This window comes from Pogonomyrmex barbatus, unplaced genomic scaffold (assembly GCF_055798465.1).
Source record: "Pogonomyrmex barbatus isolate J1 unplaced genomic scaffold, ASM5579846v1 scaffold1, whole genome shotgun sequence".
Lineage (NCBI taxonomy): Eukaryota > Metazoa > Arthropoda > Insecta > Hymenoptera > Formicidae > Pogonomyrmex > Pogonomyrmex barbatus.
The window spans coordinates 14,803,384-14,816,377 of NW_028297098.1; the positions used below are offsets into that span (position 1 = coordinate 14,803,384).

At 36.3% G+C, this 12,994-nt stretch overlaps 2 protein-coding genes across 4 annotated transcripts in view; one reads left to right on the forward strand and one right to left on the reverse strand.

Annotated features, from left to right (window-relative positions):
• On the forward strand, window positions 1–6,824 carry LOC105422800 (uncharacterized). Its single transcript, XM_011632314.3, has 8 exons — window positions 1–406; window positions 529–684; window positions 1,093–1,440; window positions 1,982–2,149; window positions 2,253–2,452; window positions 2,566–2,734; window positions 2,793–2,955; window positions 3,058–6,824. Exons 1-8 carry the CDS (start codon window positions 335–337, stop codon window positions 3,471–3,473), a joined length of 1,692 nt encoding a protein of 563 aa, XP_011630616.2. The 5' UTR covers window positions 1–334; the 3' UTR covers window positions 3,474–6,824.
• Gprk1 (G protein-coupled receptor kinase 1) overlaps window positions 5,181–12,994 on the reverse strand; it is a 25,678-nt gene continuing 17,864 nt past the window's right edge. Inside the window, exons 2-15 of one of the 3 annotated variants that reach the window (XM_089078586.1) lie at window positions 12,184–12,260; window positions 11,307–11,377; window positions 11,095–11,196; window positions 10,790–10,864; window positions 10,644–10,705; window positions 10,479–10,530; window positions 10,200–10,391; window positions 9,793–10,100; window positions 9,549–9,723; window positions 8,704–9,090; window positions 8,555–8,609; window positions 8,328–8,473; window positions 8,025–8,117; window positions 5,181–7,664 (exon numbers count right to left, since the gene is read on the reverse strand). In XM_089078586.1, coding sequence (XP_088934712.1) covers window positions 7,524–7,664; window positions 8,025–8,117; window positions 8,328–8,473; window positions 8,555–8,609; window positions 8,704–9,090; window positions 9,549–9,723; window positions 9,793–10,100; window positions 10,200–10,391; window positions 10,479–10,530; window positions 10,644–10,705; window positions 10,790–10,864; window positions 11,095–11,196; window positions 11,307–11,377; window positions 12,184–12,260 — 1,936 coding nt within the window. In that variant the 3' untranslated portion in view covers window positions 5,181–7,523. Of the gene's footprint in view, window positions 7,665–8,024; window positions 8,223–8,327; window positions 8,474–8,554; window positions 8,610–8,703; window positions 9,091–9,548; window positions 9,724–9,792; window positions 10,101–10,199; window positions 10,392–10,478; window positions 10,531–10,643; window positions 10,706–10,789; window positions 10,865–11,094; window positions 11,197–11,306; window positions 11,378–12,183; window positions 12,261–12,994 lie in introns of those variants that run through there. The other 2 variants (XM_089078590.1, XM_089078593.1) reach the window with 2 other exon arrangements.

Here is a 12,994-nt window from a genome sequence, read left to right on the forward strand (position 1 = left end):
ATTTACTTTAATCTCGGTTTAAAGTCTTGCTCTTCAAGTCTTATTCTAATTCTTAGAACTAGAAAGAGATGAGGAGTAAGTTGAACTGAGATTAAAGTTAATCTACGTTGGTGGAATCGGGCATAAGGAAGCCAAGTGCGAGATCACGTAACCACGGATGCGAGCCGTAGCTACCCCGATCGACCCATCGGTTACACGTAGCAACGTAGTGATATAGTATCAAGGTAGTAATGAACGGATGGAACGCGACTCTGTTTGCACGAGTAGATTTACGTTCAACGACGTTCGTGACGGTCTATCGTGCAATCTGTCGTAACGTTCGATCGCGATCGAAATGCCTGGAATCGCGAGTGCGACTGGTCTGCTATCTGCGCGAATTCGGCTGATTCGCAGACCAAAACCCAAGGTAAAGATAAAAAAAAAGAAAAAAGAAAAAAAAAAGAGGCTAATATTAACTGAGCGGACGCCGCACGTGCGCCGCTCCCTTTACGTCGGGTTCTTTATTTATTCAAAGATCGTAATACGCAGAACGTGGAATTATCGGGTTGTACCCGAGCGGCACCGTTCGCCCTTCGACCGTTCGCTGGACTCTTTAATCCCTATCCTTACGGCTGCTCTGTGCTGTGCAACCATCCGGCGGATTGCGAGGCGAAGGAGGTCGTCCGACGCGCTAAGGATACATGGGTAAAAAATTCATCCGCCGTATGTAGGAAAGAAGATAAATGTGGTGTCATAAACCGTGTATATTTAATTTAGATGAATAAGAATTAAATTTGCGATAAATCTGTGATCTGCTTAAAATTTATAGATTTCCATTCATCATACAAATTTCGTTTTCATTCGAGTACCTTTACATATCTATAATTTTCGTACAATGTGAGTGAAGCTAGTTGTGCGAAACTTCATGTGTTTTTTTTATTTTTTTTTTCCTATTGTACATACCACGGTACAATAATTAATAGGATTGTAAGCAATCTTCTTTCTTCAAGGATAGCGAAAAATTTGGTCAATTTTTATTATAGCTTTCCTTTATGAATTTCGAAATGTTTTTATTCATCCTGTGACTTTCATATATTTTTTATGATATATTAGGCGGCCGAAGGAAAAGCTCTTTTGCTGCCGGAAGAGATGGAGATGATCCGGACGAGTCTGCTAGTGGTGGGCGCAAGCGGAGGCGGAGGCGAGGCAGCTGGAAATGTCGGAGGTGGCGGCGATGATTACAATGCCGAGATGACCGCTTCGGCGGTGCCCGAGGAGCTCTTCCGGAAATACACGGAAACTGATTCGCGACCTTTGACCCCGGCGCCTACGCTCGCCAGCGGACCAACGGCGTTAACTGGTCGCACGGCCCAGGAGGATTTGCTGGCGACCTGTAACCCGCGTGAGCGCACCACTTTAGTTCTGGATCTTCGAACGAGCTCGCAGAGCAACCAGCAGTTGGTCGGTGTCAGATAGAGTTTCATTCGGATTGATTTATTGCCGCTGATGGCACTTTTCTTTCGGCCCTTGTACAGACAGATTGAGCGCCCCAAGATAAGTTTCCCAAAATTAAAGAGAAAACGATATAAGAATCATAACTGCAAAATTGTACTGCATTATTGTAGTTAGAATGATGGAATAGATTTTTATTACAAGAGCGTTGTGAAAAATATATAAAAGAGAATATATATTATATATAAAAGAGAAATAGTTGTCATAAAAATTACTATAACACAAATGTAAGAAAATAGTGAATACAAGCAGAAGTAAAACTTAAAGATTAATGAATAAATTTATACAGCGTTTATACTTTATTGAAGACATTATGAAAATTAGTTTTGAAGATAATTGGTAGTTTACAATATAGATATTCCTTAAATAGATCCTGAAGAAATGTTTAACTGTTCTAAGATATTGGAAGAGCGAATAAGTTAAAAACGGCTCTTGTTACTCGAGATATCATGTTCACGAATATGTTATCGGTGATTTGTTGGGGTTTTAGGAAAATGAGGCTTTTAGCTGGCACGCTCTTACACTCGATCTGCCGCCAACTCCTCGGAAGAGCGAGATATTTGTCTACAAGCCGACCTCGCGAGCGCAACATTCATCAGCAACTCCTATACTGCCTTCTCCATCGCCTCCCTCATCTACCGCTGAAAAATGCGAAACGGTAACTCTATTCTTTCCTTAGAGATTGCTACATGCACGCCTTTCTCTCGTTTGAGGCTTTCGTCACTTAAAAAAATTGTGTTACCATCGCTTATCGGTGAAAGAGTTCGTCCCGGAACGCGGAGAAAGAGGCCGACAGCGGCAGCGAACAGCAACCGGCAATTACACGAAGACGGGGAAAGCGATTGCGTAAAAGAAAGTGTAGAAGGGGCTCGACTTATGGCCAACAAACGGAAGTTCGCGATCCTCTCGAGCCCACGGTTACGCAGGTCTCACAAATCGGAAACGGATCACGGCGAGCGTCGTCAGTAATTCACAATAAATACGCGATTGTCCTATTTACTTATATATATATATATATATACCTCATGAGAGAAGACAATTAAATATTAAAAGAAAAATTAATGAATGTAACAGGCTTCACGTAAATACTAGCGAGGTTGACAGTTCAGCGGATTCCAAGAAAACGTCCGCGCAACGGCCAACAAACGAGATGTTGCCTTCGAGTTTCCTCGCACCAGATATTTTGAAGCATTTGTGCAGAGAGTTAGACCGCGACAAAATAGAGGCAGAATTCTCGATCAAGGTAAAATCTATGCTCAACCAGTGAAAATCCTTTTCTACAAGTAATTTGGCTGTTTTAGAGACGAATCGCATTAGAAGAAGCGTTACGAGTGAAAGGTGATGCGTACTCGACTCTGCGTGGATCTCGTCAAACCAGTGCCAGCCCGTTAGTGGAAAATGCTCCCCGAATATTCTCTCGTCAAGCGATGCGATTTGAATTGCTCGATAGTCAAAGTCTTTGCGGTATGTTATATATGATTTCGATCTATGCTCGTATAACATTTTTTTTTTTTATATTTTATCTCATTAATATCTGAATTTGAATTCACAACGTGATCGTTACAGGACTAACGTCGCTGCAATATCTCAGCAAATATGCTTACATCACGTCAGGAAGAAAATTAATATTTGGTCGAATATTTAATAAATTTAACGAAGAGGCGTTGCACAGCGCGCGACGCATTTCATCGTGCGACATTGAGGAGGCTCTTCAGGAAGTAGTCGGGAGAATATTGAGTGACGAAGAGCGATCTTATCTGAAGTCTCTGATAGGAGATATAACGCAGCCGCTCGGTTTTAGAGAGTGGTGCGGTTTGTGCGCTGCTGTCGAAAGACTGCTGTGTCCTCTCCCACCGAGGGAGAACGATCCGCCAACCTGGCTCGAAAGAACGGACTTCGAAGATCTGGAACAAAGACTTAAATCAGCCGAATCAGTTGATCCCACATTGGCGTTATTGTTGAGGGCAATTCGTGATAGATAAGATATAACATATTTTTGTCGAAAATCACGTAGACTTACTATAATTACAATTGCATTTAAGTTAAGTTCATTAAAATGTTATGTGTTTATATAATACATACATTTGTTTTGGAAGGTGGCACAATTTTTTATATCTCATTTTTTAAATTTAACAAATTTTAAGTTTAAAAATTAAAACATTTACATTATACAATAGTTTTTTCTAATTTAACATCTTTTATAATCCTTTCAATTAAAATAACAATTATTTAAAAAAAACATATTTTCCGCACAAAATGACATTTTTTTCTAATAATTTTTTTATATACATGCGTATACTTGGCGCCTTTTTTATTTTCTTTAAAAAGAAATTTTTTAATAGTTATATCTTTTTTTTTTTTAATATATATATATATATGCATTTGTAAGCAAAATACAATTTAAATATGATTGTGTAGATATATAATTGCATGAAAAAATATGTGAAGATGTATAAGAGATATGGGAAGCTGTAAAAGTAGATGGCGGATGTATGGATGTAAAGAAGTATAAATGTGTAAGTGCATAACTATGTGAAAGAATGGATGTAAAAAGATGTAAAAAGGTGAATGTAAAATTGCGTTGGTGTATAGGAGTATAGCTACGCAAATATATAAAAATGTGAAACTTTGAGGATGTGTGAAAGTATGTGTCCTGTTTATAGTCAATTAAAAAAATCGATGATTGTGTACCATTATTAAAGCCACCTAATAGCGCAAAAGCAACCATACAAAGATGATGATGACGATAACGATGATGATGATGATGATGATGATGACGATGATGACGACGATGATGATGTTGATGATGATGATGACGATGACAACAACAAATTAAGACGGTTTTTAATTAGAAATTTATACCCTCCAAGTTTGCATCAATTTTTGAGATAAAAAAAAAATAAAGAAATTTTTCTTTGCAGTTCGAACCGAAATTATTGATTAAATATGCTAAGAATATGATCGGTTCAGTTGTTTCTAAGATCCGATAATCTTAGATATTCGTGGCTGGCTGACTTGTGTGAAGGTATACGAGATGTTAACGTGCACACTTGGCACGAAACACTTGTCTCTCAATAAAAATTAAACTCAATTGCGTATAATAGCTGGGATTTAAATTATATTACATAAATAACATATGTATCAAAATAGTACATATTTATTATTAATAAATTATCAATCATTCTATGAGAAGTTTCTACTACTATAAAAGAAATCTATAAAAATTTATCTTTTTAAAAAAAAGGTAAAAAAGAGTGCCAAGTACGCGCCCCACGTTGTATAAAAAAAAAAAAAATCTTTAGTACAAAAGATTTGATATCAAAAACTGGCGCCAATTTACAGTTTTCAGTAAAATGTAACTTATTATTGTACTCTTAAATATATATGTATGTATGTGTGTGTATACCATACAATTACACTATTCTGCCTTGGATTCCGTAGATTCTAAATTGTATAAAACGATTTCAAAATCAAATAGATGTATAAAAGTTTAATGCATTCGGATTGTCTCAAGACACGCACATACATACGTTATTATAAAATTATATCAATTTATTTATATAATAATCATGGTTTATTCGAATATTGTAAAAAATTTCTTTGAGAATTCCTAGATTCTTTAGGTAAATTCAAAATTCCAAGTGAATTAAAAAATTTTTAAATATAATTATAAAATGAATGTTTTGTTGTGTGCGCTTTTAATGTTTTTTTAATCATAAAAAAAGTTACTTAATATTTGGATATTATAACTTAATCACTTTAAAAAAACATTGAATTTTATTTTAAAAGTCACAAATTACGGATGTGTATATCGTACTGATTGTTAACTTGGATAATTGACAGATTACTAGTTAACTTGCATTATAAAAGCAAAATTATCAAAAAATATTTCTGAACAAAATTTAAATGTAGAAATGAAATTTAATATAATTTAAAAAAATTTCCTTAGTCATAGTAAAATTTCATGTTCGTTGATTTTCAAAAGTAAAAAAATTCCTTGAAAATTTCAAGTTTTTCAAGTATTTCTAAGGAGTAAACACTGTGAATAATTAGATGTTAAAATAAACTTTACAGTAAAATAAATATTAAAGTATTTCCAAAAATTTCTAGGGGCAAATTTTGAACCTAATTTGAGATAAATTTGATAAACAATACATTTAAAAAAGTGCGATTTACAAAAATATGAATGAAAAAAATATTGGAACGTATCCAACAATTTATTTAATTTAATAAACTACATGTCTTATTACATGTATCTATCCATATCGTCCAATAATTAAAATGATCTTAATATGACCCGGGTGTCAAATTTTTGTACATCAGTTTGATCTTAAGATGACTTTACACAATTTAAAATTTACAGTGGAATTCGCGAGATAGCAATTGTATGATATATATACACAAATACAATAAGTGTTACATTTTGCTGATGATTACAATATATTGGCGCTCTTTTTTACCTTTTTTTTATAAATACTTATAATAAGATGCCTATGCGCCCGCGCCAGTAATCAAAAAGAGCCGTGATTACTATGTACTTGTATGTATTTTTGTATGCGTATATTATGTAAATGTGTGTGCGTGTGTATGCGCATGCATGCACGTGTGTGTGTGTGTGTTGGCGCGAACGCGTATCATCCTCATGGCCCTGGGAGAACATACGCACAATACGATACTACTTGGCTACAGTCTCTAGAATACACAGCGCAGCGCTATCCACTGTATAACGATATTTTCTTTGGGATGTTCTGTTTGATCGATGTGTGCCAAGAGAGGGATTTAACCATTTTGTTTCTTTTTAACGTCGCAGCGTTAAAGTCGAAAACGAGCTTTCAGGGAAGAAGAGACATTACCTCACAATTACCATTCCGAGAAATGCTTCTTGCTCTTTTCTCGAATTCTTCCTTTTCTATTATTGTCCAGCAAATACAGAATATAACTGCTATATAATATAAGAGTAACATGTGACATAACATATGTTATATCTCAGTTTTTTTAATGTTATGTATGTCTCGTTTTATATGCACGATATAACCGAGTTATATAACTGTCACATCTTTTTATTTTCTGGTTATAACAAAACGACATAACATGAATATAACACATATAATAAATTATTTTAATGTTATATAATACGTTATCATCATTTTTCTAGTGTTAGTTATGATTTTTGTCTCTTTCTGCTTGCGGTGAGATGCGATATGTCACAATAGAAGAATCAAAATGAATCAAAATTGTTATTAGAGGTGATCTTTTTCTTTTTTAATATTGTATCAAACTTTATATAAAGTAATAGAAAATATTCTATATAAGTTGCACAATATATTTGTTAAGTATTTTTGATAATCATAAATCTATTTTGTTTACAAATTCAAAATTATCTTTGATTGTAAAAGCCATATTGCAAATATATAAGGTGTTCAATCCCAAGGAACTAATAATATAAATTAGACTCTTTAACAATCATGCTTTATATTTGTTATAAGGCTTTTGCAATCAATGACCTCGAACTTGGAACAGAACAATCTTGAATAGTCAAAATTATATAATAGTTACACTACTATGTAACATTTAAGTGTTATATTTATGTTATGTAACAATGATATTGTTTGAAAGAGAAATTATGAGTAACATGGACGTTACATGTAACGTACACGTTATATTATATATTATATTTCGTTATATTACGGCAGTGTTGCTGTTATATATCTGTGTTTGCTGGATGCTCTTGTCATTATTCATATAATATGTAGGAATTCGGAAAAAATGTTTAGGAACCGCGACACTTAGTCTGCACGACCGCGACACTTAATCTGCACAACCGTGACACCTTAGTCTGCACGTTTGCGACACTTAGTTTGCACGACCGCGATATTTAGTTTGCACGACACTAAATTTTCACGATCACGACACTTATAGTCTGCACGACCGTGACACTAAGTCTGGACGACCGCGACACTTAGTTTGCACGATCGCGACTCGAGTATGACTGCAGTATTGCACATGACGACAGCAGACTAGTTGTTTGTGGATTACCTCGTTCCCGAAGTCCCTGCATCTCGATCAGTTCCATAAATTTTGCCTGCTTTCTTCGCCATATTGCAGAGCATGTCTATTGAGCATTTATGAGCTGATTTTAATGAGAGCGCCCATTCTTTTAAGCTTATCTCGTCCTATAATGAATTAAATATAATTAATTTAGAATTTAACATTTAGAATTTAATATTTTAATCGTTAAACCATTTAATTAAATAATTCACATGACTCAAATTCTACTTTTAAAAATCTGAAATCCATTCAATTTATTTATGAATTTTTCTATAAAGCTTTAAATGTTCTATGTACTTTGAAAATCTTATCAATACCTTTCATTAATATCGTTTACACTATATGAATTATTTAAAGTTTACATTTAAATGTTTTTATCTTGAATTGTTTAATAGTTAGGTCATTCAAATCAAATCTTTTGTCTAAAGTCTGATTATTACACATTTCATTTTGATTATGGCAAAGATACTGAAAGATTCACTTACGACACTTGTAAGCATGATCTTCGCGTCCTTCGTACGTATCACGATGGACTGTTCTCCTTTTACGAGCTCAAGGTCCGCTCCAACTTCCTCGACCTGAAGAGTTCGCATTGCACAATATAAATTATCCTTTGCGAATGAGGCAAAACATGAAATGTATCATATCACATTTCAAGTAATAGGTTCGATGCATCTATAATACTATATATTTTAAAAAGATCGCGGTTTTATTTCTTTTTCTTCTATATCAGAAATAGTAGAGTACATTAGATATCTCTATTATTTCTGGTTAAATGATTCGTTTACCTGATCAAGAAATACGAGTTCAGTCTTGGTCGATTCTGGATGCAACTCTAACCGATTTGGATACAATTTCGCATAGCGCGTCTGCCAAACGTTCGCAAATGGACCTCCTAATTTTTTTAGATAACCATGTAATATACAATCCGAACCTGCAAGTATAAATAACCGATACTGTATTGATTACAATTCCATTCACACTCTAAAGTAAAATGTTCACGCGATGCATTTACCCTTTTCATCTGTATCAAAGCGTTGCTTTTGTTTCGCCTTTTTCTTACTTTCCAACTACAAGGACAAAACAAAGCAAATTTTTATGTTAATAAAGACTCGATAATCATGAAGTTATTACGGATAAGTAGACGAAATATTTATCTCTTACCTTGTCTGTTTCGTTATTGACTGTATCGAATACAGTCTCGGCCACTTCAGCCTGCCACCTTTCAGAGACGACTACAGAGAAGTCATTGTAAAGATCCTGATCAGCATCCGTCAGCTTGATACCTTTCGTATCTTCCTCATCGAAGGAGCCGATGTCGAAGGCATCCGCGGCATTGACCTCGCCACGCGGTGGTATTAATGGCGGCGTATACTTTTGTAGATATACCTGCCGCCAATCGATCCCGCTGAAAAACGGATGCGCCTTTAATTCATTTGCGCCATCCGTGCCGTTGCCCCGACAGCCGAGTCTATTGTTGACGTCTCGCTGTAGCAGACCTTCCAATAATGACCGTAAATCCCGCGAAAACGTCTCTGGTATTTCAACGTCCTGCGATTGATTAAAAAAAAATTAAATCAAATCTTGACATATGTAGATTTTCAAGAGATTTTGAAAATCATCTTGAATTTTTTAATCATGCTCATTGCATATTGAATTAATGTCAAAAGAGAGAAACCATTTTCTTTTGCTTTATATTTAAAAAAAAATTAATGTTCACTAATTCTTATATTAACAAATGAAAGATAAAATGCACATATTTATGCACATATATTACATATTTAAACAAAAAGAAAAACCTTGTATGGATTGACAGTTGTTTAATTAATTTACCAGAAAAAGTTTTTAGTTAATTTTGCAAAATTATTCTATCGAATGCAAATGACAGCCCATATAAAAAAAGTTAATTTACTTTTATCTACAAAAAATTCATAGAAATTTTCGCTTCGACATATACTATCACAATCCAATATGTTGGTAACAAATGATTGAAAAATAATGCAACGCACCATGGTCAATGTCATACGATCTATTTCATGTTTATCCTTGACTGTACTTCGCCTAAACGGACTGTGTCCTTTCAGGAGTTTGTACAGCACACAACCGAAGGAAAACCAATCTGCACTGGAGTCATACGGTGTGCCTTTTGATAGTACCTCCGGCGCCATATATCCATGCGTGCCACTGTTAGAACAGAGAGTTTAGACTGTTGCGCTACACATCAAAAAGTTTGATCATGCTTCGACTACATACACGCTCGCGTGTGGCTTCTTTTTCGAGAAATCACATGCCAGTCCCAGATCCGATATCTTTACGTGACCGTTCTCGTCCAGCAATATGTTCGCAGGCTTCAGATCACGGTAGACAATGTATCTGCAATGCATATGTTCCAAGCCGAGGATCACCTCCGTGGCGTAGAACTTCATTTCTGGCTCGGTGAAGATCCCGTGTTGACTTAGATGATAATGCAGATCACCACCGTTCATCAGATCCAGGATGAAGCACAGCTTGTCGGTGGTTTGAAATGCATATGTCATGCATACTATGAAGGGACAATCTGCCTGTAGTGACAACGTTTTCATGTCACGTCGTATCATTGTCGCCGTGATTAATTATAAAAGCATTCTTTTTCTTTTTAAAGTAAAAAAGAAGTCGCTTACCCCAGTGCTAACTACTGAAAGCATAATCCTTTCGTTGAGAGCTAACGTCTCACCCTGCTTCATTTTTATGCGCTTTTTATCCAGACATTTCATGGCGTACATCTTGCCAGTATCCGCTTTCCTACAACCGTACACTTCACCGAAGCCACCCCTGCCTATTATTCGGTGCACGCTGAAGTCGTTCATCGTCAGCTGTAATTTCCGTTACAAAACGCACGATAATTTAATCACGAAAATTGTTCCTTGAAAAAGAAAGAGAAAGAATTATTCATTCTGTACCTGCATATTTAATTCTAAATTTTTCCACTGGCAAAAACGGACGTACTTATCGCTAAAAACATATACAAGTTCTTTTTATTTACAGGTTACAGCACACACCCACACACGTACACGCACACACGCGGAGATTCATTTATTTGCGAATTGTCAGGATGCCATTTTTACCTTTCCAGAAACTTTTGAAACGGTTCCCCTCGTAGATGGTTGAAAATTTCCTCGATGTATGGCTATGGGGGAAAAAAAAGTTTTTGTGACTCACGTACATCGATTATGTGTGCGTTAATTGCGTTAATTGCAAGACAATGACCTACCTCGAACAAGTTATCCGGGACTTCATTTTTCACGAGATATTTGTGCACGTGAGATACCGCCTCTTGCGAATATTCCTGCAAAAATAAACAATACCGTTGCACATTTAAAAAAATAAGAGAGAGATGGGGGAAGGAGAAATAAAGGAATTTTTTTCAGTTATTACAGTAGAAAACAGACGAGTTTTGATTAATCGCATAATGCGCAAATAGAGCTTTTATAGAGCAAAGTTGCATTTGCGCATAATGCGATTTATTAATCGATGAATTAAAAAACGTAATTTGATGTCATGTTTGTATATACTCACGTAAGTATGCGACAGTAATTCTTGCATAATGTAATTGTCGTAGATCCTTCGAGCAGTATTTCTTCTTTCTTCGGTATTTTCCAATTTCTCGTAGGTTTTAATCTGCAATGTACAAATACGAAATTCCTTTATGCAGTCGGATTAGTAATGCGTGATATACTGAAATTTAATCAAATAGTGTGTAAAATTAAAAAAAAAAAAAAAACACGAACCTCTTCGTAAAACCTGAGATGCGAAATTACGTCCTCTGTAGTCTCACAGAATTGTTTAAACAGAAGATAGCCTGGAAATATATATGGAGTTTGTTTGATATCAGCGAATTTTTAATAAATTTAATAAATCACACCTCTCGTTATATCGTAATGCTGTACTCTCATTAAAAAAAATAATTGACGACAAATAAAACCGTCTTAATTGGCATGGACCATGTCAAAGGAAATCAGATTTTTCCAAATCGTATCAGGCCGGTAATTAAATCATACAATCCCGTCACTTCTATGACGGGAAATCGAATGTATTATATCGAATCACATTGTTCGTGATAAATTTGCGAGATAAAAATTCATTTGACGATCGAATTAATATCGTGCATGAAAACATTTAACGCTCAATAAACACTTAATTACCGATTCATAAACGAGAGACAGATGGTTCCCGCCTAAGCTTTTGCACGGACGAATATTCACGCTCACGTTTATCGCGTTTAGGTTGATGAAAAAAATCTCCGGAATACGACACGAAACAAATTGCGAGAATTAATCTAGTTAATTGCGGCTATGTTTATCCATATGAGTAGCACGCATGCATTTTAGATGACTGCGACGATTCGAGAGGGGAAGAGTGAAAACGAATAGGGGATTATATCTACATGTAATCAGATCGTACTGCTGAACAAAGATAAAAACGTAGAGAGAAAAGAGTTTTCCTCGCTGTTTGCAACTGGGCAATTAGATTGGGCGAGTTGGGCGAGAATTTACGAATTAAATCTAAGCCCTCCCTTTGCGATCTTTGATCTCGAGTCAAGGGGGCGGGGAGAGAACGGAAACTGACAAACGAAGGGTGGGCCATCAGAGCGATAAGCTTACTCACCAAACATTTGATGAAATATTTTATCAAAAGTTGTCTCGTTGTTCTTCTCCAAGTACTTGTGCATCACGCTGCGAACGCTAAAACAGAAAAGATCGATTTTCCTCATTAGAAGTGGTTTAACGTGGTCCAATCCGATCCACGACGATTCCTTTCTGAAAAAACGAATAAAGGCAGAAGGGGAAAAATGCAGGCGTGATATACAGGTACGCGTGAGGATATTTCTCGTTGCGAAGATCGCAGGGAGACTCGCACGGGAGAGGTCTTTGAAATTTCCGGAGAGATCTCGGGCCAGAAGCCAGGCAAAAATCCGATCAGTTATTCCATCAAAACGTCACGTTGTCGACGTGAAACCCATCGAAAGTGTGCTCGATGCGTTTCACAGGGAAATATATTAGCGCGCCCGGTGACTCGAAATCTCGATTTTCATCATTTCTCCGCCGCCGTCGCCATGCTGCGCCTCACATCACGGCGAAATTGATCAATATGTAAAACGACGGAATTGCCGCTCGTCGTGTCATCGATACACCCCCCCCCTCCCTCCTCTCCCCCCGGGCACGTCGAGCGGGGCGCGAACTCGCACTCGAATAACAAAGCGCTGTCTTCAATTTCCCGATGGGCGATAATGATCAATTTGACAAAATACAGGCGCGCTCTCCACCTCCACCTCTTTGCTCTCCAATTATCCTAAAATGATCTGCGGCGTGTGTGATATGCCACATGAGAGTCGAGAGCACGTGGGCGTGCGACACGAGAGAGAGTTCGTCCCGTGCAGAGGCAATAAATAATTAAAATCGTGCGCGTGCTTTTTCAT

Bases quoted from the DNA above. Each gene is read 5' to 3' on its own strand.
- LOC105422800 (XM_011632314.3), top strand. From the start codon at position 335: ATGCCTGGAATCGCGAGTGCGACTGGTCTGCTATCTGCGCGAATTCGG. The intron at 685-1,092 runs GTAAAAAATTCA...ATGATATATTAG, and splicing joins GACGCGCTAAGGATACATGG to GCGGCCGAAGGAAAAGCTCT. The intron at 2,453-2,565 runs GTCAGTAATTCA...TGAATGTAACAG, and splicing joins AACGGATCACGGCGAGCGTC to GCTTCACGTAAATACTAGCG.